The 27,500-nt window shown below is 42.0% G+C and overlaps 3 protein-coding genes across 3 annotated transcripts; 2 read left to right on the top strand and 1 right to left on the bottom strand.

Moving 5' to 3' along the window:
* Positions 1-8,831: 8,831 nt before the first annotated feature.
* LOC138040111 (uncharacterized) lies at positions 8,832-9,269 on the top strand. Its single transcript, XM_068885899.1, has one exon. The coding sequence runs from the start codon at positions 8,832-8,834 to the stop codon at positions 9,267-9,269; it is 438 nt and encodes a 145-aa protein (XP_068742000.1).
* A 1,061-nt stretch (positions 9,270-10,330) lies between these two features.
* On the top strand, positions 10,331-12,860 carry LOC138041297 (uncharacterized). The gene is made up of 2 exons (XM_068887067.1): positions 10,331-10,873; positions 11,264-12,860. The coding sequence occupies exons 1-2, from the start codon at positions 10,419-10,421 to the stop codon at positions 12,393-12,395; spliced, it is 1,587 nt and encodes a 528-aa protein (XP_068743168.1). The 5' UTR covers positions 10,331-10,418; the 3' UTR covers positions 12,396-12,860.
* A 1,968-nt stretch (positions 12,861-14,828) lies between these two features.
* LOC138040110 (uncharacterized) lies at positions 14,829-16,662 on the bottom strand. Its single transcript, XM_068885898.1, has 2 exons — positions 16,474-16,662; positions 14,829-16,403 (listed from the first exon to the last, which is right to left on the bottom strand). Exons 1-2 carry the CDS (start codon positions 16,660-16,662, stop codon positions 14,829-14,831), a joined length of 1,764 nt encoding a protein of 587 aa, XP_068741999.1.
* Positions 16,663-27,500: the final 10,838 nt, after the last annotated feature.

The raw sequence follows: 27,500 nt of genomic DNA, 5'->3' as shown, positions 1-27,500 counted from the left end.
TTTAACGGAGCAACGATCTAATATATGCAGCCACTCAGGCGCACGACAAAACTGGATAAAACTGCGTGCTCTTTCTATAAAGCACAGATTGTCGCCCTTGCAATTTCTTACCTCCAGAAAAATTCTATCCATATTAGCCGATATCAAAAATACCATAATACTCTTTGTTTGTCCTTCCAAAAATTTGCATAAGCATTGTTTCCTGTTTCTCTTGGAACCGTTGTAAGTCCCAAGAGAAAATGAAAACTATGCTTATGCAAAATTTTGGAGGGACAAACAAAGAGTATTATGGTATTTTTGATATCGGCTAATATGGATATAATTTTTCTGGAGGTAAGAAATTGCAAGGGCGACAATCTGTGCTTTATAGAAAGACCACGCAGTTTTATCCATTCGTCCCTTCTTCTGGTGCGAGTAGAGTTAGATGCAGAAGTCGGTGACCTTCTTCCTCCCGAGTATAAGTTCTGTCGACGTGGTTTTCCGGTTGTCTTTATTACAGAGCTTTCATCAAAAAAATTAAGTTTGGATGGATCCATTCTTGAGGTGAGTTCAAGATACTCGTTACACCTCTCGACCTGGGCATTAGTTTAGCTCTCACTTGGTACGACGGAAAGTTTCTTGTAGGACATGCCAATCTTTCTTGAAATTGCTTCCTGGATTGTTGACAAACCCGGTATGCTTCGCCTATCGCATATTTCATCATTAAGCAACCTTTCACGAATTTACGTCTTCTTGTTTCCTTATTGACAGGTCTGCCTGGCTTGTATTCGCGACCAAAGGAATTGACGGCCGCTGGTCTGAACATCTTGAAAAAGCGCTTGCAAACTCCAAATCGCTCTTTGATTTTTGAAATGTCGCTCCAAATCTTCGGAAACAACAGGAAATGCCCAAATATGGAAAACAAGAATTCGTTATGTTAACTGAATTTTTCGAATCACTGTTCACACGTGACCTGGGTTGACTGTAATTCATCAAGACATCTCACCCCAGTGGTTAAATACGTATGCATATGTATGCATCTGAAAGCGTCATTCGTGAAAAGGTTAATGAATAGTGATATTTATTCTGTCGAGGGAATAGGATTATTAGCATTTGCCGAGCTACCCAAATTCATTTTTGGCGCACGCCGTTAAAGAATGAGGTTCTCCGTTTCGTTGCTTTCTAGGGTTAGTGTTCTGAAGCAACCACTTCCTACCACGTTTATTTTGAAAGCTCTGATTTTTTTCTGCCTTACGCATCAAACATTTTAAGAAATAAGAACGTTACTCTGGTTGAAATTGTATAAGAATATGTACAATGTTTTCAAAGTCCCAACCTTTCGGTTGAACCTTCAACCTTCATCAGGGGAAAGTGGAAAAATAATTCGCAAAAAACACGTTTCTTATAGTATGCCAAATTCGAGTCTATTATTATTGAATTCTGTCCCTCACTCAGGGCAAGATTTAGAAATTCGTGCGGCAAATGCAGGCCATCATCACGATTAAGTGGATTCCTGCAAGTGTTAATTTCCCAAGCCTCAAGAATGCGTCGATTGCGCCAATTAGCATTTGTGCGTAGGATCTTGGACGCCTCCCAAGAGACAGTGTGACCAGAACGTAAACAATGTTCCGCTAAAGCTGACTTTTGCGAGTGTTAATGTTCCACCGCTTTCTGGTGTTCTTTAAGGCGAGTAGAAAATTTGCGTTTGGTTTCCCCGATATAACTCTTGTCACAATCTTTGCATGGGATCGAGTAGATGGCGCCACGAGTCTGATCTTTCGGTACCGGGTCTTTCGGTTTAGGAAACAAATTCCCGATGGTTTGGTGTGGTTTTTGAGCAACAACTTTGCACCGGATGCTGCCAAGGGTTTCTGTATTCTTCCATACATCAAGGGTACATCGGAGCCTATCAAACAGATTTTGAGTAATCACGACATCATAGTTGCTTAAAAACCACACCAAACCATCGGGAATTTCTTATTTCTTAATGTTTCTATCACCTGGTTACAGGACCATTTTTAAAGCATCAAACATTGTTGTTTCATATTGCCAATTGTTTAGGCAGTGACGTTTTCCCTCTTCATTATTGTCCTTAATACTTTTCAGCCAAGTCAACCAGTCAATGTTTATAAAGTCACTATATTTCAACTTCATACTCCTGTTTACAAAGTGATAATTACTCGGGTCCGCAAGGTGTTAGATTTCAGGTTCCCTTTTTTTTTCCGGTGCAGCAAAATGAACAGTAGGAAGTTCGTGGCGGTGTTTGATTGGGCAATACACAATAGAAAACACATGGCAGTGTTTTGATTGGGCAATGCACAGTAGAAGGCTCGTGGCCCTGTTTACATTGGTTATTAAAAGCAAACCACGTGACCCGAAAAGCATGGAGAGCACTGTGATGCGTTGTTTGGATTACGGAAGATGGACGTTGCGTTGGCTTAATCGATTTCTTCTTTGGGCGCTCAAAACACATACAAAGAAAGGCACACGCTTTTCGCGGTAGACCCACACTAAAGGCGCGTTTACACGACAGAGGAAAAATGGCACGGGTCCGATAAAAAGTGGAACGGTTCCAATCATTTTTGTAAAGGAACAGTGAACCTTTATCCGTTCCACTACGGGACCATAGGCGCCTATGGTCCCGCAGCGGAACGGATAAAGGTTCACTGTTCCTTTACAAAAATGATTGGAACCGTTCCACTTTTTATCGGACCCGTGCCATTTTTCCTCTGTCGTGTAAACGCGCCTTTAAAGATGTCGAGCGTCAGTCTTGAAACGGGTCGTTCGGCGAAATGAATGAAACTGAAATGTGTTCAAATATAACTGAAATGGACGCAACTTTTGAAAGCGATACAAGTCAAAATGGTAATTATTTAATAGGCAGCGGATATTTTATATAGAACTACTCTGATGATGACAGCCACAAGGAAAATAACTCGACGAACAACATAGACGCCATATTGGGATCTTCTGAAGACAAAGTAAAAACATTGGCGCAGCAATAAAATGGCCTCACGCTTGTACCATTTTCACAGCGCACAAATAGCCTCCCGCTCAGTGTACCATTGACTGAGAAGACAAGTTTTTTTGTCTAGTGCGTTATTTATTTATTTTTTATTTTTTTAAAAAGTTTGTGTCTTTGTAATGGTCTTATATCCTTCGTTCAACTAGCCATATTAGCGATCGTGTTCATTGCCATCTTGCGTATATAGTTTGCTTCTAGATCTAGTTTTACAAGATTTGATATTATCAGTGGACACTGTGATCAGCTCTAGATCTTTAGAAAATAATTGCGATGTAGTTTGAAAGGTTGTACAGTTAATATTTGACTCTCATATGATAATAACGACTTGATTCCAAAGGAGAAATACAAGTCTCGATATGCAAAAGTGTGTTTACTTTAGTTGTGATTTGCATGTGCATCGACATAGACGTGACCGAGAGCCGATCAGTATTACAGAGAAAGGCTGAGACGTCTATTTTATAAAAGCAGAAAAAGGAGGAAACTTGCTCGAACATATTTGGTTAACAATGTACCGAGGTCATCCACATTTCATCGTATAGCTAGGGGATCACTTTCTCGTAAACAGAAGTATAGGAGCTACCTCAGGTATCCGTTTAAATCTAAGCACGTGGTATGTAGCACTTTTCCAAAAGCGGGGATGAACAGGTAAATGAAAATGAATTTTAAATTTAATGCAGAAATCAGGAATACCGGGTACGATTTATAAAAGAATGTTGTTGTTTCATTTTTTTCAGAAACGAAACGTATTTATTTTGAATTCAGGGTGAACTACTTACACAGTGAGTTAGAGTGGCCAATCAAAACAGAGTTTGTAATTGGAAATCTGAACATCTACGTACAAAAGTGAACACGTTAACCTGAAGTATTGCAAATCATAATGCTGACAAACACAAAAGCGAAGGAAATGGTTCATGCATAGGACATTTTCATTATCTGAATAAATTTGGATAGATAAAGGCGGTATATGGTAAAAATTCCCAAGATATTCCTTCTCTGAACACAGAAAACTGCAGCAAATGGAAAGTTTTTTTTGATCTAGAACTCGCAACATATGGAGGCAACGCCGTCTTTAAAGGGAACCTAAACAAAAAAGACAATCTAAACATAGAAGACCCATTTGTTAAAGAAGTTATAGAAATATGGTCTGAGACCTTCTTTGAGAAAGGAATATTATTCCTTTCTCAAAGAAGGTCTCAGACCATATTTCTATAACTTCTTTAACAAATGGGTCAATAGTGTCCAAAGATCACTTTCTAGCTCTACCTCTGTGGCAAAATTCATTAATAAGGATAAACAATGCACCAGTACTATGCAAAGATTGGCTTTCCAAAGGTATAACACAAGTGAAACACAAGTAACAACTTTCTTTCCCTTGCCAGCTTTCAAAACAAATATCAACTCAAAGTCAGACCACTAAATTTTGTGGTATAAACTCTGCTGTTAAACCTTTACAGCAACAGATCCCGAGGTCGCAGCTGAAGTATGACAATTTCATGAACACGTTCCTAAAGCGCCAAAAACCATCGAGAATAGCTTACAAGAAATTAATTTCTGACCAAGCGGAACGACCGCTATTATCTCGAGAGGTGGCAGAAAGATATCGGGTCCACAGCCAAGGTAAAAATTGACTAGAGAAAAGCCTACCTATTGTCTGCTGCGTGTACAAAGAGTTCCAAATTAATTGACTTCAATTTCAGATTTTTACACAGACGGCTAGCGACCAATAATTTTTTGCAAAAAATAGGAATTAGAGAGGACGGAACATGCACCTTCTGCCATGATAAAAAAAGAAGATCTGTTACATTTATTCTGGGGATGTGAAAAAAAGTAGAATTTTTTGGAATGACCTCTCCATATGGCTGCAGGCGTGCCACGTGCTTTCAAAAGAGAACCACTTAGGAATGGAAACGGCCTTAGGCCTGAAGCCAGACGACTCCAACTTTAAACTCCAAATTATTTTTTTTTTGCCTAATGGCTAAGCACTACATTTGGATTTGCCGTTCGAAAGAACGATCCCCAACCCAAAACAACTTCTTGCTTTCCCTGAAACAGACGCACCAATTGGAAAACAACACAATAAGAAATTCAAAGAAATGGAAGCCACTTCTGTCCCCGCTGCAACGAGTCTCCTAAACCCTTAACCTTAACCTTGAATTTTTAAATATTGATGCCTCTATTTTAAAACTATCATTATAAATGTAACCCTAAAGGAAAGAGATGGTTTTTCGAAGTGCTAGAAGTCGTATTTCATTTATTTATTTATTTTATCTATTATGTTAGAAAACGTACTTTTAATGCAATTAGTGCTTAGTAGTGCTGTAATTCATGTCACATTCGTATTGCAATACTCATTGTATCGTTTACTGTAGTTTGCAATGTTTTATGGTGTAAGTGTGCATATTTAAAAAATAAAATTCTCGTGTTCATTAGAAATGTAACATTTCTAATGTTAATTAGAAATGTAAACAGTTCCGTAAGGCTGTTATAGCCGGGGAGTGGGTTGTGAGGCTGGGCTCTAACAACCTCTCTAAATGCTCCCAATGGCGTGCGACTCTAGGAGCCTCTGGCACCACCGACAGGAGAAGGGGCAAAGGCGAAGCCACTGGCACCTTAAAACCAGTTGTCCTGGGTAGATGGGGCTCTTGGCCTGTGAAGGCAGCCCATCTAGGGGAGGGTAAACCCTGATTTCATACCTCCGCTGCCTTGCGGCTATACCTGATCACAGGAAGGCTTCAGGAGTAAACCTCGAGGACAAATCCGGAGTGGAGCCCCAAAGGCGGATGGCAGGTGCTCAGCACTTCCTTCCGGCAGCTTCTGCAGTGGAACTAGCCCCAAGTTGTATTGGTTCTTCCTTTCCCTTGGACCCAGCCAGTTATACCGAGAGGGGGACGCTGTCGTATGGGCAGCCCAGCGTCTCCTTATCTTTCCACCCAGGCCTTAGTGCAAACTGGAGAGGGCACTCCAGCGGTGTCGCAAGACTCCGGCACAACACGGAACGAGGGAGTTTACCGGTTCTAAGCTCCGACTGATTGGCGTAAGAAGGAGCGCCAGGGGCCTCGTCCTACGGTAGGAAAAGCCCTTGCAGCTTCATTGGGTGGCTACCGCCCGCCTCAAGCTGGGAAGCCCCCAGCCAGTAAGGTGCCGCCCCGTCATTGCTTGCCTGCTCTACTGGGTGCGTAGAGCTTAGGGGACCCTCCCGACAAGCGAGCAAGTACTTGCACCAAGCAGTGAAAAACAAAAAACTACGAAGACTCCAGCTCTTCGAATCGCAAGCTGGAGAATTCGTACCATGTGCCCTGGTCTCTCCACTGACCTTCACCTAATGGACGACTCCCACAAGACCGCCATCATCAACAAGGAGCTGGCACGACTCAACATCGACGTCTCCAGGAAATCACAGTGGGTCACTTACAGAAAGAGACTACACCTTCTTCTGGCAAGGCCTGTCCCAGGACGAGCTGAGGCAGTACGGCGTAGGTTTTGCCGTGAGGAACTCAGTGATTGCCACCACAATAACCACCTCTGGAGGGTCATCAAGAATTCTTGCCGTTCGCATGAAAACGTCGGCAGGCTTTATAAACATAATATCCGCCTACGCCCCGACTCTGACCTCCACGCCAGAAGCCAAGGATCAATTCTAAGAGGCACTGCAGGAAACACTATCCGGAATCCCGAGTTCCGAAAGCATATATTTGCTACGAGACTTCAATGCTCGCGTTGGCACCGATTAGTAAGTATGGCCTACCTGACGCGGCCACTTCGGCGTCGGCAGGATGAAGGAAAACGGGCAGAGGTTGCTCGAACCCTGCTGCCACCACGGCCTCTGTATCACCAATAGCTACTTTAAGTGTGAGGAGCTGCATAAGTGTCTTGGAGACACCCTCGGTCCCGCCACTGGCACCAGCTAGACCTCGTCATCACTAGGAGAGCGGAGCTCAGCAGTGTCCTTCACACAAGAAGCTATCACAGCGCTGAATGTGACACCGACCACTCGCTCGTTGCAAGAAAGGTCAGGCTAAAACCCAGAAAGGTCCACCAAGGCAAGACCAAGGGTCGCCCCCGCATCAACGCCTATGGTCTCACCTCCGTGATGCCATCTACAGCTCAGCCATGGCTGCATTCAGTACGAAAGAACGCAAAAATGCTGACTGGTTCGAGGCTTGCTGGGAAGAAATGCAGCCAGTCACGAAGGCCAAGGGAAAAGCGATGCTGCCCCACAAGCCGAACCCTTCCCCAAGGACACGCGACGCCCTTCGAGCAGCTAGGAGCAAGGCCCAGCAGACCGCCCGCCACTGTGCCAACGAGTACTGGCAGAACCTATGCGCCAAAATCCAGCTAGAAGCGGACTGTGGCCACGCAAAGGGGATGTATGAGGGCCCTACGAGCGTCAAAACAGCCCCGCTCAAATTAAAGACTGGCGAGATCATCACTGATCAGAGCATGCAGCTGCTGCGTTGGGTGAAGCATTATCTCGAGCTGTACTCAACCCAGAACATCGTCACAGACACTGCCCTCAATGCCCTGCCTGAGTTGCCAGTCATAGCCATCGACGGTCTCGCCTGTGGCAAGGCGACGGTAACCCGACGGAAACCATCCTGCAACCGCTTCATGAGCTCCTCTGCCTGTGCTGGGAGCAAGGTCACATCCCCCAAGACATGAGAGATGCCAATGTAGTCACCCTGTACAAGAATAAGGGGTTCAGGAATGGCGCAGTGGTGAGAGCACTCGCCTCCCACCAATGGGGCCCAGGTTCGATTCCTCGACTCGGCGTCATATGTGGGGTGAGTTTGTTGATTCTCTGCTCTGCAGCGAGAGGTTTTTTCCGGGTACTCCGGTTTCCCCTCTCCTCAAAAACTGACATTTGTCTTGTTGTGTTTATTGTTAATTTCACTTTACAATTTTCCCAATTAGCGCTCCAGCGCTAAATCTACTAGACACTCAAATAAAGTTCCTTTCTTTTCTCTTCCTTTACCTTCGTGATTGCAACAACTATCGCTGCATTTCTCTTCTGAGCATCGTTGGCAAAGTCTTCCCTTGGATCACCTTGACCCGTCTGCAGACCCTTGCTTTGCAAGTCTACCCCGAGTCACAGTGTGGCTTCAGAGCCGGGAGGTCCACAGTGGACATGTTCTTCTCCCTCGGTCAGCTGCAGGAGAAGTGTCGAGAGCAGCAGCAGCCATTGTTCCTCGCCTTCGTGGACCTCACCAAAGCTTTTGACGTGGTGAGCAGAAGCGGGCTCTTCAAGATCCTCCAAAAGATTGGCTGCCCTCCAAAGCTCCTGGCAATCATCATCTCCTTTCACCAGGACATACAGAGTACGGTCTGCTTCGATGGGGCCACCTCCAATGCCTTCCCAGTCAGCAGTGGAGAAAAGCAGGGCTGTGTCCTTGCTCCAACCCTGTTCGGGATTTTCTTATCGATGCTGCTCCAGTATGCCTTTTGTAGACTGTACAGAAGGTGTCTACGTCCCGACGAGGTCAGACGGCAAACTCTTCAACACCGCCAGACTCCGCGCCAAAACCAAAGCTTACGTGGTGCTCATACGGGAGCTGCTGTTTGCAGACGACGCCGCTTTAACATCCCGCAGCGAGGAGGGCCTCCAATATCTGGTAGACAAGCTGTCCCACGCCTGCAAGGAGTTTGGGCTAACGATCAGCCTCAGGAAGACCAACATTCTGGCGCAAGGTGCTGAGTCCCCCCACTCATCACCATCGACAACACGGAGCTGGAGGTTGAAGACACCTTCGCCTACTTGGGCTCCACCGTGTCAAGCTCGATTTCGCTCGATGCTGAGATAGGCTGCAGGATCGCCAAAGCAGCTGCTGTCATGGCCAAACTCAACAAGCGAGTGTGGGGCAATGACCTGTTGAGCGAAAGGACCAAGATGTGCGTCTACCAAGCTTGTGTCCTGTCGACTCTCCTTTATGGCAGCGAGTCGTGGACGACCTATACCAGACAAAAGCGACGACTCAACGCATTCCACCTCCGCTGCCTTCAATGCTTGCTGCACATCAGGTGGCAGGACAGAGTCACCAACACCGAGGTCATGGAGCGCGCTGGCTCACTGAGCATGCCATCACTGCTCATTCAGCGACGCCTTCGATGGCTCGGCCATGCACATCGCTTGGAGCCTGACCGCCTGCCAAGAGAAATCCTTTATGGAGAACTGCGGAAGGGCGTCCGTCCCGTGGGTCGGCCGCAGCTGTGCTACAAATACGTCATCAAGCGAGATTTGCGATCTGCACTAATCGACACCAGTGCATGAGAGGACATCGCCAATCACCTAGTTACATGGCGGCAAAGTGTCAAAGTGAAGGTTTCAAAGGCGGACGCGAAAGCTAGAGTCCAGGCTACATGCATGAGAGCGGCGAGGAAAGAACGCGCAGCCTCTGCGCGCGTTTCCACAAGGCACGTCTGCGCCACCTGCAATAGAGATTGCCACTCCAGGATCGGGCTACACAGTCCTACAAGATCCTGCCCAAATCCACAGGGCTAACAATCGCCTCTTAGAGACTAGGATGCCACTACTGAACAAGCTAGTCTGAGTAGAAAGTTCTGTTACGTAGGAACCAGTTATCGTAAAGCTAGTAATTGCCATGGTTCATATATAACACATGTAATAACGGAGCTCCGCGCGAAGCACCATAGTTAAGAAAATACGGTAACCCATCGATGCGAGAAATTTTGGTTTTATAGCCATGACGTCATCGACCGACCGTCTGTACGTACGTATGCCAATGTGACCATTATCATGCTAGTTTACAGCATACATCTTTGGGCTTATTCCACGCTACGTAGTCCGGGAGCATATGTCAAGATTTAAAGTTCCATGGGAATTTCGTGAAAAAAGCAAACCGCCTGTCTTGATCTGTTAAGGGGACTCTAAGGAACATGGAAAATGTTGTCGGCAATTTAGTATCGGCGGACGGCCGCTATGGTGGGTTTAAAAATGTGACGTTCATGTCCCAGCACGGAAACGAGGCTGGATCTTAATAAACCTCAAAACCTTCTTTTGGGCAACACATTGTTATCAGAATTGCTCATACGAAGTATTTAAGTATATCTGACACACCTAACTTTATTTCAAATTTATATACTGGTCATGTGACCATGGCAGCGTGGAAACGAGGCTTTACCTTATGATGCTGTTTAGCCATCGTTAATGTCAACCTCGTTCCCAGGACCTTTTCCCTTCCCTGGCTTGGGGGTGGGGCGGGAAAAGGCCCTGGGATCGGCTGGTCACGTGATCTCAGAACACCCAAATTTCTTGGGTGTACTAAATTATCATACTTTAAACGGAACTTTCAAGATGGCCGCCTCTTCGAGTAAACCAGACTTTTTGTCAGTGCTTCGTCGAATCGAATTTTCTTTAAATAAGGGTAATTTTCCTTCTTTAAATTTAAAACCTCTTCAAATGAAGTGTTTCGAATATATGCTGGAAGGTCAGGATGTCATTGGAGTCCTACCTACTGGATTTGGCAAGTTAATGCTCTTTCACCTTCTACCTCATTTCATTCCTGTGAAGACCACCAAGAACATAGTTATTGTGGTATGTCCATTAAATTCCATCATTGAAGATCAGCTGGAAGTCTTAAAAGCTCGAAGGATAACCGCTGATGTCTTACAGCTTGCTGTATGCGAGAAGGAACCCGCCGATAACTTGTTCGGAAATCAACAAGAACCAAGCGAGCACGTGGTCCCGGATTCAACGAAGTTTCCTCAAGATGTGGTTAATGGTAACACTTCAATTGTATTCACCCATCCAGAGGCTCTTTTAAGTAAGGAAGGTCGAGAGCTAATGGCAAGCAAAGTCTTCCAGGACAATGTTGTTGCCTGCATTGTTGATGAAGCTCACTGTGTTGAATTATGGTAAGTGCGTAAAATATTCATTCCTTGTTTATTCATGTCATGTTTGTTACACACTTATCTTGTACCTGTGTCTGAGAAATCTAAATCACAGTTTCGACTACAATTTCGGCAGAAAATTTGCTCTATTCTCTATGTGTTTGAAAACCATGCCAGATTTTTCTCTATCAACTATGTAGTTGACTTCTTCATGTATATTTACTCTGCTTATTGGAACATCATAAATCTTCTCCATGCCATGCTCTTACAACTGAACCACAACTGAACCTGTCAACCATAATAGAAAGATACTACTACATAAGCATGCTTAAACAAAAATGTTTTGAAAACGTATCATTGCACTTGTGTTTGAACTTTAAGATCTGCAGCTCAGGGTTTCCTTTTCCTTTTCAGGGGTGAAGATTTTAGAAAAGACTTCAAAGACCTGTCAGTGTTGAAGGCATTCTTTCCCAGTGTGCCTACCATGGCTCTGACAGCAACAGCACCGCCTCATTTATTGAGAGACTTAAAACAAAGTCTGCGATTGAAAAATGACTGCAAAATTGTAGCACGAAACCCTAACCGAGTGAACATATACCTGGACAAGAAACTGCGTCTGAGTAATCACCATGGGAATGAGAGCTACGACAAAATCCTTGTACCCATTGCCAATGAACTGGCAATTCAAAGAGAAAACTACCCAATGACAATCATTTATTTAAAACTGAAATACTGCGGATATGCTTATGGCTTATTTGAAAGAGTATTGAAAGACAAACAGTGCGTTGGAGAAACATCAGAACCCAGTGCAAGACTGTTTGCGCAGTTTCATGCGCCCCAGACGAGTTGCATGAAGAAAGACATAATATCAGAAATAAAGAAAGAACAATCGAGGGTGAGGGTGGTATTTGCAACATCAGCTCTTGGCATGGGGGTTGATGCTCCTTATGTAACCAACATCATTCATATAACTCCACCAAGTAGCCTTGAAGCTTACATGCAAGAAATTGGTCGTGCTGGCCGTACAGGACTTTCATCATGTGCTACCCTTTATTACAATAACTCTGACATTGGAAATAATAAAAAACATGTAGAAGAATCAATGAAATCATATTGCAGATCAGAAGACACTTGTCAAAGGAAACTCCTCCTTGATTACTTTGGATTCTCCAGTGTTCAACAAAAGAGCTGTTGCTGCATATGCGATGGCAAATTCAAAAGAACTGAAGAGGATCTCCCCCAAGCTATTAGAAACAAGGTCAGATTTCTACCTAACAGTAACCGTGCTATCCTTGAAAGGTTAATCAAGAGTGCAATTTCTGACCATGAGTCCCAAGGGACATCAGAGGGTTCAATGCTATTTGACATTTCTGTAGATAAGGATCTGGCTGCAAAGGTTATGGAGGGAGTGAAATTTGTTGCATCAGAAGCAGACTTGTTGAAATCATTCGGCATATGGGATGAAACCTGTTCTTCTCAAATCTTTTCGCTTATATCTGAACACACTGCTATATGTACAACTGAAACGGACTCCGACAATGATTAGAACATCAACATAATGTGTTCTGTTCACTTATATCTGAGCACACTCCTCACGACATGTTGAACTGAAATGAACTCTGAAGATTAGAACATCAACATAAATTGTAGATACTGTAAACTACTGATTGTGATTTATTCTCTTAAACACAAGACTGATTCAATGATATTTAATTATTTCTGTTGTTAAAATAACACTGATCAGTTTGTCTTTGCTTATATCTGAGCACAACACTGTGTGGAACTGAAATGAACTCTGATGATAATCAAAACATCATCATAAATTGTGAACACTGTGAACAGCTGTAGATATATCTGGATTTACTGTCTTAGTACACACTACTGATATTTAATTATTTCTGTTGTTACCATGACACCGATCATTATCTGAGCACAATAATATGTGTAGAACTGAAATGAGTGCCTCTAATGATCAGAACCTCATCATAAAATATAAATACTGTGAACTACTGTAGAAATATCCTGATTTACTCTCTTAAAACACACCAGTGGTATTTAAAGTGGTACTATGATCAAATTTTTACCCCTTGATTTTTTTAGTGTATCACAGAATTCCATGAAAGAACATAAACGCCATTTACCGTTTGCAAATATCCTCATTAGTTCTGGAGATATTTAAGTTTGAAAACTGGGTAAAATATGCACATGAGATGACTAATGACATCATACACTCAATCCAATATTATATTGAGTATATAAATAGAGCTACCTTGGCCAATTTACAGCACAGACCATTGAAACTTTGTAGTCTAATAGTTCTACAGGAAACACACCTATGGCTATAAAAAATTATGTTCCCATGGCAACTCACTCTTTTCCAGTCCCCACCCACTTGATTTCAATATGTTAGTGATTTTCAGCTTGAAAATTGTTAAACAAGGGCACAAAGTCGTGCTAACATGTTTATATGCTTGCTGGATCATGCATATGAAGTGCTGTTAGCAAATATCAAAATGGAACGCCACGGGTGGCCAGAAAAGCTCACAATATGGGGGAGGTCTGGAACCCAGTATGATGCCATGGTAACAGAACTGTTAAGCTCATATTGTGGAGAACATTTAGTAGAATCTTACTGCAAAAAATCAAAAATTTCTGATACAAATTGGCTGAGATATCTCTTTTCATCATATTAGAACAAAATTTGGTTGAGTGTATGACATCATCACTTGGCTAATTTGCATATTTTAAAAACTCGAATGTCTCTGGAACGAAAAGAGATACTTGAAAAAAGTAAACAGCATTTTTCTTCTCAAGCAGACAACTTGTTTATGTTTCAAAATGGCTTAGATAGGAAAGATGCGATTTTCGTCGTAGTACCACTTTAATTATTTCCATGTTTTTGCCATGGCAGGGCTCCAAATTAATGCTCGCAAACTCACAAAATGGGAGTGATTTCGACAATCTGCAAGTGAGAAAAATATCCACTAGTAAACGTTTGCAAGTTAGAATCATCCACTTATTGCAAACATTTGGAAATAATTGGCTAGTGGTCTCACCGGTTTTCTAGAGGAAAACTTCTTACCACTTTGCAAGTAGACTAAAAAGTCAAGTTTGAGCCCTGGTTCCCGTGACACTGATTAGTTTGTCTTCATCGTTTCACACATATATCTGAGCACAATAATATAAGTAGGACTAAAATGAACTCTGATGATGATCAGAACATCATTCTAACTTGTAAATACTGTGAAATGCTGTTGATACATCTGGATTTACGCTCTAAGTACACTCTATTGATATTTAATTATTTCTGTTGTTAGCATGACACTGATCAGTATCTGGGCACAATAATATGTGTAGTTACTGAAATGAACTCTGGAGATGATCAGAACATCATCATAACAATTGTAAATACTGTGAGCTGCTGTAGATATATCTGGATTTACTCTTTGAAAACACACTATTGATATTTAATTATTTCTGTTGTTACCATGACACTGATCAGTATCTGAGCTTAGTACTATACAACTGTATGTAGAACTGAAATGAACTCTGATGACGATCAGAACATCATCACAAATTGTAAATACTGTGAACTGCTGTATATATATCTGGATTTACTCTCTGAAAACACACTATTAATATTTCATTTTTTCTGTTGTTACCATGACACTGAACAGTATCTGAGCACAATACTATAATTATGTAGCACTGAAATGAACCCTGGTCATGATCAGAACATCATCATCAAAATTATCGTAAACACTACAAACTTTGGATTACTCTCTTAAAATACACTATTGTTATTTAATTAAATTCTGTTGTTACCATGACATTGATCAGTTCTTTAAACATTTTGTTCTTTTTCGTTTATATCTGTGCTGAATTAACTGAATTGAACTTTGCTGATGATTACAACATCAAAATATCTTAGATTGTAAACACTGAACATTTATTTACTCTCCTAAAACACATTGATTAACTAGGCCTCAGTGATCTTCATTGAAGTGTATGTCCAAGTTGATAATTCTTCCAAGTGTTTGGCTAGCCACTGATGAAAGTCAACAATGTTTAAATACCTTAGAGGAGACCTTTTAATGTCAGGGAAACTGTCGTGAAATCTTGCTGGCATATGATTGAAAGGATTCAATCGCAATAAGTCAGACACCATTTCTTTCTCATCTTTAAGTGAGTCACATGTTGTATGCTGCACAGATGTCTTGTGTATCCCCACAGAAGAGTCAAATTCCTCTACAATCTGATGGATGCCAGTAGTTGCTTTGCAGACCTTGCTGATGGAGTTCAGGGTTTTGTTTGGCCCCTGCCTCTGGACAATGCTTTTACTGCAACGGTTTGAAATTTCTTGGGCCAGGTCGTCTTCAATATTTCTTCCTGCACCACCCCTCCAATTTACAAAAAATCCCCATTTAAACTGCTCAGCCAGGCGTGGAGTTAGCAGGCACTCGATTTGGGCTATACTCACAAACATTTCAATGGCATATTTGCTGTAAGCCCCCATCGACTTGAAAACTGACAGCAAGAGTTTCTGGTTGATGAGATTTCTGCTACCATCTCCCTCTGCTGCAGTGTCCTTCATTTGCATGACAAGAATAGCCAAGAAAATGAAACAAAGGGCATAATTCTTGACATAATCATCCTCATTGCAACTGTCAGTGACATCTACTTTCTGTAAAAGGAACTTGTCAATGAACTTGCCAAAAGCATCATCAAAGTACTTCTTCTTGTTTTCTAAGGTTTCACGAGCAATGTTTTCTGGGAATTGATGTAATGAGGGCCTTTCCTCAAGGTCTGACATCCCAAAAAATTTCAGGGCAGCAGTTACAATGTAAGCTTTCCCCACACTGAGGAACAACTCTTCGCTCCCTTCATAGGAGTCAAGAACTTTGGAAGGGGTAGCATTCCTTCTGTTGAATTTCTCCCTGAAGTATTTTAAGGTGCCAACTTGATTGACAGATTCTGCTTTGTGAAGAAATGAGTATGAATACTGTAAAAGGGATGCTTTGGTATGCCACATAACCGGCTTAAAGGGCGAGCAGTGTTCAAAACGATCAGACGCTGTGTGAGAACCAGACAGCAAATCTTTGGCACCTGCAAATCTCACACGAGTTAACTGATCACCTGCAAATGCAATCTTCATATCTCTCATTGGGTCATCCTGGGTGTCTTGTGTGTGTGCATTGGTCTGTCCAGGTGCTGCAGGTCCTTCAGGAATTGGTGGATTATCTGTGTGTGGCATTTCATCTAGCAAACCTGCTTGAACATAGATTTCAGCAATCCACTTTTCATAAGTTCTTAAAATGTTAACACAATCATCATACTTTGATTCATTTGCATTGATGATTGGCAGGCTTACTATGGTGGACTTCTCTGACATTTGTAGGCTGTAATCATGAGAAATGTGGTCAGGGATAACAGCTTTCAAGAACTTAAATTTGGAAAAGAACTCAAGAACAATTCGCCCAACAATGATCTTTGCACATTCTGCATATCTTTTCCATTCAGGTACATTTAAAGAAAAATTATGACAGCGTATTCTCTATGGATTGAGCTCTCTGAATAAACTGTTCCATCTTGTTTACGAATGAAACACAACTCCTACACAAGACCTTTGATCTCGTATCGTCCTCCGAAATTTTTATGCCACAGGTTTTATGGACTTTGGCACACAGATCTTTTCCTGAACCAGCTTTGCTGAATATTCGTAGCATATAGCGACTCTCATGAGAATCACCACAGAGTCGGCAAGCTGGATTTCGAGGAGAAACCTTCGTCGGAGTGGACATACCTTCCGCCATTTTGATTTCGGCATAATGCATAAATTAGCTTTATTTCGCCAAGTTTCGCATGAATTATTTAAAAACGATCAACCAATCAATATAAGGATTCACTGGCCGATCCCAGGGCCTTTTCCCGCCCCACCCCCAAGCCAGGGAAGGGAAAAGGCCCTGGGAACGAGGTTGCGTTAATGTATGGGGTCATACAAAAAATATTTCTCTTGCACATTGAAGTACTTGTAACATACCAAAGCACCTTTTAAGTAATAATTTCTGGATATGTTACGATGGAAACATGAAAACGAGGCTACGTTCATCAAACTCTTTTGATCTTATTTTAAACTATGGTAAGTCTGTCCCAATTGTCCAATTCAGTTCAATGAAAAATGTAATTTTAATATGGTGAAAAATTAAGGAAAATTTATTTGATTAACACCCTCTTCCGCGTCGTCTTCGTCGTTCTCGTCACCATCATCATCTGGCTCGTAATTGTCCTCTTCATCACTGTCAGCAACATTATCACAGAGCTCATCCCCTCCATTCACGCAGCTGCAAAGATCGGTGGATTTAAGTCCAGCCTTCCGACACTGAAATCTGTTAGTGGAACATTTCTCCTTAGAACAGCCACACTTAACTAAATGGAGAACTGCATCAGGTGCTGGTTGTAGTCGTGTCATGATCGGAACCCATTCACCTTTTATGAATTAAATAAACACAATATTCAGCGCCTATTTGAAATTATTTTCATGAATTGTGTAAGTGCGTTAGACAATCTTAAATTCAAGTTAAACTGATGCGTATATAAAACATACCTTTATCCATCGTCTATCCATAAGTCTCTGATGACGGCAGCTCTGGATTCGGCACCTTGTCATTGTTCCATACCATTGTCTGGTAATGTGCTTGCAATATGGCCTCCTTCAATGCAGCTTGCGTTGGAGGTAGTTTTTCCGATTGAGCTTGCTTCTTCCGGAACAGGAACCATCTAATATCTTTCACCCTGGAAATGTGCGTCTTTGGCTGGTACAACTGGCAGGCTAACTTCTCAATTGCAGCAATGGTACTTGATGTTGGTTGCACGGTTGTACCCAGATTTGCAAGTGCTGTGACACTATCCTCGTCAGCCTCAAGAAATGTTTTCCAACACCCCAGCTTTCCTTTACATGCATGGCATGAAACCCGGGAAGAGCTGCAGTTCTAGCAGGTGCGAGAGCTTGAAAAATGGGACTAAGGAGTATCTTGCGATGGCGCTGCCCTCTCCCGGTCACAAAGGATGTATTCTGACACAACTCTGGAAACCTTCTGAGAGCCAACACGAAAACGTCGGTGTCTGGGGAGATGATATCGATACTCGTAGCTCCCGAAGTTGTAGCATCAATAGCATGCAACAACAGCTTTGTGTCTGCTTCCTCTTGGCTGCTCTCAAGGTATGCCACATCTTTGTGGGTTGCTTCACATTGGCTGCCCCATGCAACTACAACATCCTTTCCACTGTGACTTCCCTTCTCTAATGTCTTTCTAGCGAGAAATTGGGTAAGTTACACCTTGGTATTGACATGAGAAAGACGCCTCTTCCTTGGGACCTTAGCGATGTATGTTGTGTCAGTAATCTTGTAGTAGATGGGATCTTGTCCACCTTGTCTCGACACCTGGGTTTCTGTCTTTAAAGAAAATGGCACATCGTACCTAAAAGAAAACATTAATTGTTTTTCAACACTGACAACCTTTTGTAGACTATAGGGTTGCTGGTTATCGAGAAATACAAAAAAAAACATTAAATTTGTAAATTACTAGTCTGTCAAAGAAAAGTCGCAATTCATCGCAGTCGTTGTACTTCTCAAAGACGTACATGGTGAAATGCTTAGCAAGTTGAGAACATCTCTTAATCCAGTCTGGTTTGTCAAGCGCCTGAACCTCTGCCATTGCGTCTACAATAGAGACCTTCTGTGTAGCTGACAGCCCAGTAACAACGGGCAAAACCTCTTCAGTACTACCTTCAGTTTTTCTTCTTGGATCCATCATCTCAAGAATGTTCATTAAGGTGATCTTTGATGAACAATGAAGCATGGTCCCATCCGCGGCAAACATCGACCTTGGCACTATTGAGAACTCATACTCCCCGACAGCTTCCTTGATGTCAATCTCAGGGCGTGCCTTGCAGACCATCATCATTTGCGCAAAAAGTGAGCGATCTTCCTTGAGCTCAGTCATTTTGTCTTCAGTTGGCGACCACTCGCAGAGTCTTCCCTGTACTTTTCCTCGTAAGAAGCTTGCCTTTTTTTATAAGTTTTAAAAAGATTTTTCTCGGATTGATTCTGACATTTGAGTAAGCAGAATCGAAGCAAAACTTTTGAGAGATGTAAGAAATATTTGAGGTAAGTGCGAGCAGAAACAAGCTTTAATCCCTAACTCACCTTTCCTTCGCTCTCTTCAGAATCCCAGTGTGAACAACATCTTTTTAGCAGGATCGATGCCATGATGCTTGTGCTATTTCAAGCTCCTGAGGTGAGATTCTTCGCAGCTTTTCCCAAGTTTGAGAATACGCCAAATTTCCATACTTAGCCCATTCTTAGATGAATTTGAAAACTTTCTCGTACGAGAAAGTTGAAGTCTAGGTTTAGCTTCTCGGCTTCTACCATTCCAGAATCAATGGCGTTAGCCATCAGCGACATTAACGCTAGTTTCTCTACATAGTCTGTAAATCAAAATGGAGGATCTCTAAATTGATGATAAAAGCCGCTGACCATGGGTAACAATAACCTTTTTTCACGAATTGATAATTCTTTTACTCAAGCAATATAACATGTAACTTACATTTCCGTGAAAGGAAAATAAGAAATATGGTTTAGGGTTTCGAGAAACCACTAAAGTGTACCAAGTGTACTAAAGTGTACCAAGAGCCCAATAGGCTCCCGAGTGTAACCTTTCTCGTCTTATTCGAGGCCTCACTTGTAACATGATTCCTCTTCATCAATTTCGCATCACCAATAGCAGTAAATAATGTACTGCTTATAATTAAGACCTGGTAATGTACAAATCGCAATTTTCGTTGAACTGGGTTAATCTGATTAGTTTCAACCAACGTTAAATATGGTAATGTGGCTTTTAAAGTCAAGCCTCGTTTCCATGCTGTCATGGTCACATTACCAGCTGTATAAATTTAAAGTAAACTTAGGTGTGTCGTGTACACTTAAATGCTTCGTATGGGCAATTCTGATAACAATGTCGGTTACCCAAAAGAGGGTTTTGAGGTTTATTAAGGTCCAGCCTCGTTTCCATGCTGGGACATAAACGTCACATTTTTAAACCCACCGTACCGCCGTCCGTACAAGTAACAAAATTACCGGCAACATTTTCCATGTTTCCTTAGAGTCCCCTTAACACATCTAGACAGGTGGTTTGCTTTTTTCACGAAATTCCCACGGGATTACAGATGCTCCCAGACTAACGAGAATAACAGCGAAAAAAGCACTACTTTGTCTCGAATTTTCTATAATAAAAACTTGTTCAGAAATCAAATGTCTACTTGAACAGCACACACCAGGGCTATTCCTTAGTATCTGGCTGGAAATCTTCTTCTCACTACTTTTTCCCCCAGCCGCGCTTCAGCCATTTGACGAGAGCCAGTCTCCGCTTGCTTCTCAAGTTGCCTGGTTCATGCCCAAAAATAATTCTGGGTAATTCTGCCATTCCATGACAAGGGTGGACCCCGGTTGTCATTTCATAGATTTTTTTTGTGTCAGGTCACCCAGTCCTACCAGCAAGATACAGCACCGACTGAATTTTTCAGCTTTCAAAAAGTGCCCAAATTTTATCGGTAGGTCCTGGAATTCGTCCACAGAAAGGCCAGAGAGACAACTTCACTCGTGAACCGTCATGTTTACAACAGAGCATTTTACGCCTCCCAGTCTGCATTCAACCATCACTCACCTCTGTTTTCTTTCAAAGGCTGGCCTTAACCCACAATCCAGCTTAATGATGCCAGCCTGGGGGCGCACTTTGTCCCAAAAATCACTTATAAAATGATAAACCTATCAGATTTGAGCCAACTCGCTCGCTCTCCGAACACGAACCGTTGACATTTGTCACGTGATGCCTAAAGCTGAACCCACATTGACCGAAAACCGCAGATATTTCAATCAGAACGTCTTATAACGCAGAGCAAAATGCTGTTCACCTTTGAGCGCCAAAAAAGTTGAAAAAAATAGCAAGCACTTTGCACTTACATTGTAAAGGGTTAAACAATTTAAATTCATTGCCATTTCTGTATCCGGTGTTAAACTGATTGAGTAAGCTGCTTTTTGATAATTGGTTAAATTCTCCTAGGTTAAGCCTGTTACACTAGGCAATTTTTCGTGGAAATTGTCTCGTATTTTGTTGCGATACAAGTTGTACGAAAAATTCAGCGCACAGTGTAACATACCCTGCCACAGACATTCAAAGGAACTTTTTTGCTGCCACCACCGTTGTGTAAAGTAGAAATCACTTCTACTTTGGGCAATGCGTCTTGCAACGCTGCAACAATTTTTTTTAACCATTGCCTAGTTTATCATCTGCCCTGCTCTCTGATTCTTTAACTTAGAAATCATCGAAAACGAGACAAGTTGCAAGAAACGCTGCCTGGTGCAACACCAAAAAAACCCTTTTTTTGCAATGTGAGAACATTTGTTTCAACAATATTGCTAGACAAGTTGCAGGAAATTTTCCTGGCGTAATAGTGTATAGTAGGCTTCATTCGAGAAAGCAAATTACGTTATCTGACAAGTAACGCAAGCCTTAAGTAAATTATCGCCTTCAAGAGGTCTAACTTTTTCGTTGCTACACTTATGTCCAGAAATGCACACGATGACAAAAATGGCAGATTTGGCGAAAGAGCTGCACGATTGACAATCTTGGCAAAATTAGCGATTTTGGCGATATTTTGCCAATTTCGTCAAATTAGTTCATCCATTGGTATTGACACCACGTGGGTGAACATTGGCGAGTTTGGCCATTTTGGCGATTTTGACAAATTCGGCAATTTTGGCGATGTTTTGCCAATTTCGTCAAATTAGTTCAGCCATTGGTATTCACACCACACGGGTGAACATTGGCGATTTTGGCGATGTTTTGCCAATTTCGTCAAATTAGTTCAGCCATTGGTATTCACACCACACGGGTGAACATTGGCGATTTTGGCGATTTTGACAAATTCGGCAATTTTGGCGATGTTTTGCCAATTTCGTCAAATTAGTTCAGCCATTGGTATTCACACCACACGGGTGAACATTGGCGATTTTGGCGATTTTGGCGATTTTGACAAATTCGGCAATTTTGGCGATGTTTTGCCAATTTCGTCAAATTAGTTCATCCATTGGTATTTACACCTCTTGGGTGAACATTGGCGTTTGGACAAAATCGGCAATTTTGGCGATGTTTTACCAATTTCGTCAAATTACTTCATCCATTGGTATTTATACTACGCGGGTGAACATTGGCGATTTCGACAAATTCGGCAATTACAGCGGTCATTTTACGGTTCGGTTAACTACACTTTTCACGAATGCCCATAAACCATTTTCGTTCATCAGCGTCACAAATTCTTGCTGATTTTGGGGCTCATTTGTCGCAATTCAAGCACGCTTCCAACAGACTTGTTTATTTTCGTCTTTCACCCACTTATTTTCCGGTGCGCCCGTCAAATGACATGACAATTAGAGAAGGCTTTTCAGCTTTGCTTTCCCTCTCATCTAACACACTCGCGGCTTCCGCTTCTCCCACTTTTCATACAGACATAATTTCTTCAAAGAAACGGGAAGTGAAAATAAAAAATGGGTGAATAAATCACAAGAGAAAAAAAAAGCCTATCAACGGCTTCACCGAATACCCTGCCAAGTCAAAGCTTTACACTAAATTGGGTGGATACGCGGGTACGCAGATACGCATTGGAGACGCCGAGCTTTGTGGATACGCAGTATTCTCCCGTCTGAGGCGCCAAACAAAAAGAGCGAGGGACATTGATGTATATGTATTCCTCGTTCATAAAGCTCGATGATCGAGCACAAACAATGAAGTTTCTTAAAGCGTGATCAATCTCCTTGTTGATATGTGTCTCTCGTTCTTATAGCGCGTTGATCAAATCATTTTACAATTCGGTTAATTAACTTTCATTTTACGGTTCGGTTAACTGCAGGAAATACCACTCGCTTCCTGATTAAGCCTAAGCGCTTGTTTCAGTGATTAGGCCTAAGCACTCTCGTAAAATTTTTGCTTTCATTTTGCGGTTCGGTTAACTACACTTTTCACGAGATCGCCCTTGCACAATTTTCATTCATCGACTACGGGATTGCGCACCGCGGTGACAGTTCATTATAGCCACATGTCAAAAGTGTAAGCGCTCCTTTAAATGATTAGGCTTAAGCACTCTCGTAAAATATTAGCTTTCATTTTGCGGTTCGAAGAAAGCACTCGTTGGACAAGAAATGTGCGAATCCAACTCAAACAAGCGTCCAATCGTCCAACTATCTGAGGTTGACCATTGTTTCTGCGAAGCCAAAAATTCACTCTCCTAGACGAGGTTATTTATTACCAGGTAATTCTATCTTTTTGGGAAAAGAGACTGCTTTATTATTCATCAGCGTCATAACTTGCTGATTTTGGGGATAATTCGTCGAAATTCAAGCACGCTTCCATTACACCTCTTTATTTTCGTGTTTCACCCAGTTATTTTCCGGTGTTGCTGTTAAATGACACGACGATTTGAATAGGCTTTTCAGCTTTGTTTTCCCTCTCACCTAACACACCGGCGGCTTTCGCTTCTCCACTTTACATCCCCTTGAATTTTTCAAAGAAAAGCGGAGTGTTAATAAAAAAATTACCAATAAATATGAAATCTACATATTGACAATCAGCAAAATTAACAACATCTAAGGTTCGCTCAAAAGAAATGTCCTCATTAACGCTTTCACCGCCACAAATGTAGATTGACACTCATAGATTTTACTCTGTTTCGTGAGGTTGACCACGATGGCCGCACACAGAGAGGAATTTGCCTCGCGAGGCCAAAAATATCAAACATCTTTGCGGTGATTAGGCCTAAGCACTCTCGTAAAATTTTAGCTTTCAGGTTCGGTTAACTTCACTTTCCACGAGATCGTCTTGCCCTTGATTGCGGGGGGTAGTTTCTAAAGAAACTATGGTGCTGCGTCGGTGGGGAGGTAATATACAAAAATTTTGTTTTATCAACGGAGTTGATAATGTAAACTGACCACCGTACAGAGAATCTCTATACGGTGTCCAATTTACATTATCAACTCCGTTGATAAAACCAAATTTTTGTATGCGGGATTGCGGCCGCGGTGGCAGTTCATTATAGCGAGATTACCAAATTAAATGAAGAATTAGTAACTGGACTTTTAGAAATCAACTCCTTATAAACCCTAGTAAAACTCTTTTAATTATCTTTGGCACCAGAGCGATGGTCCGGAAAGTAGAGGATTTTCGTCTAAATTTGTTGGGAAAAGAAATTACACCGGCTACCGTTGCTAAGGATCTGGGAGTTGTCCTGGACCCCTGCTTGACATATAACGATCACATAGCTTCAACAGTGTCCGTTTGCATGGTGCGCCTAGGCCAGATTAATCGAGTTAAACATGCTTTTAACCCAACCACCTTAACTATTATAGTTAATGCCTTAGTTTTTAGCAAGCTATATTATTGATGTAATGTTTAGAGCAACACCTCTGAGTACAACTTAAGTAAGATCCAGGCTGTGCAGAATTTCGCGGCTCGTACCGTTAGCAACTCAAGGAAATACGACCATATTTCCCCTATCCTTAAAGATCTAAAGTGGCTACCTGTAAGCCAGCAGTTGTATTATCGCCACGCAATAATGGCCTTCAAATGTATGTCAAGGTACGCTCCAGCCCCTTTATTTTCTAATTATATTCAAAGAGCTATGATCACAAGGCGTACACGAGGAACTCCCAGATGTTAAATATGCCTTTGAACTTTCCACTTCAGGACAGTCAAACTCTGGAACTCACTAGATTCGACTCTTAAGTTGAAACCAACACTACAGGACTTCAAACGTTGCCTGAGGAGAAGCCTTCTCTCGAATTTTTTAGTGACTTAATTGCTCCACTGTTGTTTTTATTTCATTAATTAATTAATAATTAATCGGTTCGATTATGTCATTTACTAGTTAATTAGTTATCCCTTGACTTTATTCTGAAAAGCCCATTTCAATGATTTGGGACGAATAAAGTATTTATGTATGTATGTATGTATGTATGTGTGTACTCAGACGACGAACGAGGAGACTTGGGGCTCAGTTAGCAGTTACACTACAATGACTTAACACGACGTATATGTCAATTTCATAAGATGGCGTCTAAAAGAACGCTTCGGTATTTCCTGCGGATCACAATTCAGGAAATGTTTATCGTCTTGTGGAGAATTTTAATTTTGCAACTTCTGTTCTACTGGGTGTCGACATTCTTCTACAGTTGTGGTAAAAGGATTTCAATTTCGACTGATGGCAAGATTCGTGAAAAGCTACTATAAAGTTCACAGGCACGACATGCATCTTCACGCAATGCTTACTTTCAAGTAATGGATCATACGACAAGGACATATTTTGTGTGTGGTTTATTGAATCTAATTCCTTGCAAGCGGACATTGGTAAGATTCACATAACTGCTTTGAAACTCTTAGTACCCGTTGGTGAAGTCATTCTTACATGAATTGTCAGAGTACGAGGCAGTTATATATGTCAGTAATTAAATTGTTCCAGCGCAGTCACAAATGACAACCTTGCCATGACTTTGTTATTTGGAGCCACGTCCCGTTGCCATATCTCCCTATTTTGCCAAATTCCTCTTTCCCTTGTTCTTCATGCTGGTTGTTAATTTTCTAAAAGCATTAAAATTCAAGAAATGAACTTTTGTAATTTGAGGTCAAACATTTGAAACAGCACTGGAGATCGAATTCTTCTTTCATTAATTTTGTTCGCCACATTCGCCAACTTTTATGGGCCCCCTCATTGCTTCATTCCTTTGTGCTTTGCCTCGTTGGCGATTGTGGCAAAATTGTCATTTTCGCCATATTTGCCAAATTCGCCGCTTTCGCCAACTTTTATGGGGCCCCTATACTGCTTTGTGCTTTGCCTCGTTGGCGATTGTGGCAAAATTGTCATTTTGGCCATATTTGCCAAAATCGCCGCTTTCGCCAACTTTTATGGGCCCCCTTCACTGATTTGTGCTTTGCCTCGTTGGCGATTGTGGCAAAATTGTCATTTTCGCCATATTTGCCAAATTCGCCGTTTTCGCCTACTTTTATGGGGCCCCTTCACTGGTTTCTGCTTTGCCTCGTTGGCGATTGTGGCAAAATTGTCATTTTCGCCATTTTTGCCAAATTCGCCGCTTTCGCCAACTTTTATGGGCCCCCTTCTTTGCTTTGTGCTTTGCCTCGTTGGCGATTGTGGCAAAATTGTCATTTTCGCCATATTTGCCAAATTCGCCGCTTTCGCCAACGTTTATGGGCCCCCTTCAATGGGTTGTGCTTTGCCTCGTTGGCGATTGTGGCAAAATTGTCATTTTCGCCATGTTTGCCAAATTCGCCGCTTTCGCCAACTTTTATGGGCCCCCTTCACTGCTTTGTGCTTTGCCTCGTTGGCGATTGTGGCAAAATTGTCATTTTCGCCATATTTGCCAAATTCGCCGCTTTCGCCAACGTTTATGGGCCCCCTTCACTGCTTTGTGCTTTGCCTCGTTGGCGATTGTGGCAAAATTGTCATTTTCGCCATATTTGCCAAATTTGCCGCTTTCGCCAACTTTTATGGGGCCCTTATATTGCTATGTGTTTTGCCTCGTTGGCGATTGTGGCAAAATTGTCATTTTCGCCATATTTGCCAAATTCGCCGCTTTTGCCAACGTTTATGGGCCCCCTTCACTGCTTTGTGCTTTGCCTCGTTGTCGATTGTGGCAAAATTGTCATTTTTGCCATATTTGCCAAATGCGCCGCTTTCGCCAACTTTTATGGGCCCCCTTCACTGCTTTGTGTTTTGCCTCGTTGGCGATTGTGGCAAAATTGTCATTTTTTGCCATATTTGCCAAATTCGCTGCTTTCGCCAACTTTTATGGGCCCCCGTCACTGCTTTGTCATTTTCCTCGTGGCCGATTGTGGCAAAATTGTCATTTTCGCCATATTTGCCAAATTCGCCAACATTATCTCGTTTTTGCAATTTTTGTTGTTGTGTGCATTTCTGGACATATCTCCGTTGCTAAGATAACTTTCTCCACCTTTCTCGATGATCTCGATATTTTGCTTCTCAAAATGATGCTGGAGTCAGGAATGTGAACGCTAAAGAGCCATAATCCTGGACCAAATTGTTGCAGCATTTTTACCTTTCTTTGACATGGCCAAATATTTTTTTTTCCCTTTTTTTAATTTCACGGAGCAAATTGTCCTATTACACCTCCCCCAAAACAAGATTGAGATACAGGTTAGTTAACTTCCTACTGAACATCGTTGGGTTGGTTGGGTGCATTGTGCTTCCTTCTTTTCGGTTATGGTACAGAGGGACGAAAAATGACAAAGGTATCCACTCTATTTGTCTAGCATTGTAGTTACGGGCATGGTTGTCCCTGAGATCAAACTGTACCACTTCCCAGCTCGGCCAAAAGAACAATTAATGCACTTTTTGCCAACATTACGTCACAGAATTACTCAAGCTGTGTTCTACTGGAAAATCGTCATTTCTACCTTAGAACAAATACTTGTGAATTTACACTCAAACGTAAAATCCGGTAACGTAAAAAATACAAATTTGAGACATTTGAGACATTTGAGATTTTCTGCCAGATTGGAACGTTTGATTT

The sequence above is a fragment of the Montipora capricornis genome, chromosome 3, assembly GCF_036669925.1.
Source record: "Montipora capricornis isolate CH-2021 chromosome 3, ASM3666992v2, whole genome shotgun sequence".
Lineage (NCBI taxonomy): Eukaryota > Metazoa > Cnidaria > Anthozoa > Scleractinia > Acroporidae > Montipora > Montipora capricornis.
This window is presented reverse-complemented; position numbering and strand designations above follow the sequence as displayed.